General features: G+C 48.6%; 1 protein-coding gene across 1 annotated transcript; it reads right to left on the bottom strand.

Annotated features, from left to right (window-relative positions):
• Positions 1-746: 746 nt before the first annotated feature.
• LOC119293667 (bidirectional sugar transporter SWEET12-like) lies at positions 747-3063 on the bottom strand. Its single transcript, XM_037572050.1, has 4 exons — positions 3018-3063; positions 2379-2788; positions 2192-2311; positions 747-1571 (listed from the first exon to the last, which is right to left on the bottom strand). The coding sequence occupies exons 1-4, from the start codon at positions 3061-3063 to the stop codon at positions 1218-1220; spliced, it is 930 nt and encodes a 309-aa protein (XP_037427947.1). The 3' UTR covers positions 747-1217.
• Between the last annotated feature and the right edge of the window lie 480 nt (positions 3064-3543).

Genomic DNA, 3543 nt, shown 5'->3' with positions numbered 1-3543 from the left:
GGCGCCTCCAAAGGCAAAGTTCTGCGCTTGGTTGGCAACCCAAGATAGAATCTGGACGGCGGATAGGCTCGCCAAGCGGGGTTGGCCGAACTGTGGTCTTTACCCTCTTTGCAAAAGGGAGCAAGAGAGCGGTCCTCATCTTTTTTTCAAGTGTCGTTACACCATCCGCCTTTGGAAGATGGTCATTGAGAAATTTCAGCTTACGCATTTGGACACCGCTTCATGGCATTTGGAGGCTTCAGTCAAGAGTTGGTGGGAAAATTTGACCGGCACAGGAGTACCCGACAGAAAGGCGATGGCCTCGATGACTATGCTCGTGTCGTGGACCGTCTGGAACGAAAGGAATGCACGGGTCTTCCGGCATAAGTGTGCTCCACCGCCTATTTTACTAGCTTCCATTGCCAATGAGGCAAAGCTTTGGGTCACCGTCGGGGCAAAGAAATTAGGGGCCATTATTTTGCGCGAGTAATCACTCATGCCGTGTAAGGGTGCCTATTGTAACAAAACCTCTTCTCTGCTTAATTAATATATGAGGCAAATCTTTTGCCTCGGTTTAAATAAAAAAGAAGAAAAATGAACGACATCCAGGTCGTTCGTGCCTGTGGCTAAATTCCTGCCGACAGGAAATTAGCTTTTCCGTTAATTAAATATAATCTTCTCTTTTCATATGTCTCGTTTTGCATTCATCTCTGCCATTTTCTATTGTTAAAAAAACATCACAATGCAACTTAAGAAAAACACCACGATGACTGAAGAAATACATGAGCTTTTTATTTGATCAGAGAAACTATGCATCTCCAAGCGCTGCAAGAGGCCAGCATACACCAGAGGATGCTCTACACGAGTACACCACTCCAGTTTCTCCAATCATGCTGCATCGATGATCAGATGAGACGAGCCCACACCTTCCTTTCTACTCCCTCCGTTCGAAATTACTTGTCTCAAAAATGGATGTATCTAGAACTAAAATACGTCTAGATACATCCATTTTCAACACAAGTAATTTCGAACAGAGGAAGTACGTACGTATACCAGTAGTTCAATACTAATTAACTACTACTAGTAATTAACCAACAACATACGATCGGATTGGCACGAACTTATACATAACGAACTGAACACATAGACGTACGCATGCATGCATGCATGGTGCCGCGCCCGCAATTGATAAACATACGGCAGATATATAGTTAGGTCAGTCTGCTCCATCACGTAGATCAGACCACCTCGACGGCCATTCTCATGGGCGGCAGTGGCGCAGGGTGGTCGACTGGCGGCAGTGTGGGGTGCTCCTCGGGGGGCGGCAGCACGATGTCCACCACGGACACGCTTTGCTGCTTGTCGCCGCCGTCGTCCTCCCTGCCGTTCACGACCTCCTCGTCGGCTTCGATGATGGGCGCAACGACGTGTGCCGTTGTGCCGGCCTGCTGCTGCTGAAGTGGCAGCTGGTTCTTCTCGTCGTCCGCCGGGACCTGTACCTCCGACACGGCGCCCTTCTTCTTGGGGTTCTTGTACACCAGGTGCAACGACATCTGGGCCAGCCCGAACAGCAGCCCCAGCACGTTGGGTGTCTACACACACAGATACACGTTTTGGTCAGTTCAAAATGCGTGCAACGTCTTGGGGTAGTACTTTGACTGATCGTCCTTTACGCCTGTAAGTACGATCACTTTGCTTTTGGTGCCCAAGATAAATATATACTAGTCCTTGTAGCTTAATTACGTGTTGGGGAGTAGTATCTTTTTGTTAGGTTCTACTCCTGTTCTGGTCATGCATGCAACAACCGGGGGCACCTGGCGCATGACGCAGCCGCAGCGCACTAGCTAGCTTGTTTGCGCTAGTATGTATGCATGATCGCCCAAAAGTTGGTGTATAAACAGTTTTGCTAGAACTCATCTAGATGAGATATAGTTTGGTCTCATTCATCTTTTATAACCATTGAATGTGATGCTATAAGATGCGTGTGTGCTGACGTGAATTGTATATGTATAATATGTTCTTGTTTTCAAAGTGAATGAGACCAAACTATATCTCATTTAGATGAGTTCTAGGTATTCCCGTGTATAAAACCAATTAACCACACCCTAAGCTGGCAAGGCTAGATATCTTAGCTTAGCTCGCGTGCCTGCCTGCTTGCTGCTTGAAAATATTATGCAATTCTTAATTTTGTAGGCCGGGGAAACAAACGTACCGCCACGAAGAAATCTTTCATGAGTAGGCCGTAGAAGAACCAGACGACGGCGCTGATGGTGAGGAAGAAGGATAGCCAGAAGGGCAGGAACTCCACGCTCTTGGTCCCGATCACTTGCCTCTGCAAATTTGACAGCGTGCCGTCAGAGATGAAGAAGGTACAGAGGACAAGGTATTACTCTACTTACGATGATGGCGAGAGGGGCGACGAAGACGGCGAGCGCGAAGGCGGAGCCGATGCCACCGGCGATGGTGACGCGGCTCTCGCCGTCCTTGACCAACAGCTGCAGGACGCAGACCATGGCCCCGTAGAGCGCCACGTTCATGATGCCCACGAGCTTGGCGGTGAAGGCCCTGGCCTGCTTGGGCGCGTAGGCGAGGTAGATGGCGAGGTAGGCGGACTCGACGACGCACCCCACCGTGTTGATGGTGAGGAGGAGGAGGTCTTTGGTGAGCAGCGCGTAGTAGAGCCACAGCATTGCGCTCAGCAGCGCCATCGCGTAGGGAACTGACTGGAACGACTCCGTCGACTTCCTCGTGTACACACGGTAGAACGTCGGCACCGGCGCCAGGATAACCAGGAACGACAGGATGTTGCCTGCGTGCAAAAAACACCAAAGGAAAACAAAAACTCATCAAACCTAGCTACATCTTCTCTCTTGCAAAAACAAAACAATCTAGGAGTAATTAACAAAGGAAATTCATGCATAATGCATGCATAGTGGTACTGTGGCATAGTGGTAGGTTATGGTGTAATTTCATGGAAGTAGCTAGGTATAAAATACTTGATCTATGAAATTGTGACCATGATGTGCATGCATGCATACCTAGGATGCCCACAGCAAAGACCAAAGGGCTCCCAACGGCACCCATCTTGATCTCCTGCTCTATAAACAAAGACCAGCTAACTACAGCAAAGCGGTCGATTGACCCCTCTTGCTCTTGGGAGACTACTACTGCATGTAGTGCTGCGTACCACTTGACACTGGTTGCCTCCTGGCCACCCCATGGTATTTATAGAGCTGGGAAAGAAGCTGAGGAGCTTAAAAATTATTATTGTTCAGATCAATGGAAGGACAAGGATGATATAGACTATACAGTTCATTGCTTAACGAGCTTCGCCTTCCACAGTGCATGTATACGTGTGGCACGGCGCACCATGAGCCATAGTCCTACTCATATTTTTTGCCCGGTGTATGTGTCGCCCATCGGAGGCATCTCACCTGACACATCGATAATCAGCTGTTTACATGTGTCGATTGATGGATGATCTTAAGTAAGGCCTTGGGCAACTAATAGCCGTGAAAATCTTGTACGGAAGCCGGCCGTGTAATTAACGCCTCTGTTGAAGCT

The sequence above is a fragment of the Triticum dicoccoides genome, chromosome 4B, assembly GCF_002162155.2.
Source record: "Triticum dicoccoides isolate Atlit2015 ecotype Zavitan chromosome 4B, WEW_v2.0, whole genome shotgun sequence".
NCBI classification, from domain to species: Eukaryota; Viridiplantae; Streptophyta; class Magnoliopsida; order Poales; family Poaceae; genus Triticum; species Triticum dicoccoides.
Note: the sequence above shows the minus strand (reverse complement) of the source record. Positions and strands in the feature narration are given on the sequence as shown.

Excerpts from the sequence above, each read along its gene's own strand:
- LOC119293667 (XM_037572050.1), bottom strand. The coding sequence starts at position 3,063 with ATGGGTGCCGTTGGGAGCCCTTTGGTCTTTGCTGTGGGCATCCTAG. Across the intron at positions 2,789-3,017 it reads CTTTGCTGTGGGCATCCTAG|GCAACATCCTGTCGTTCCTG; the intron begins GTATGCATGCAT and ends TTTTGCACGCAG. Across the intron at positions 1,572-2,191 it reads TGAAAGATTTCTTCGTGGCG|ACACCCAACGTGCTGGGGCT; the intron begins GTACGTTTGTTT and ends CTGTGTGTGTAG.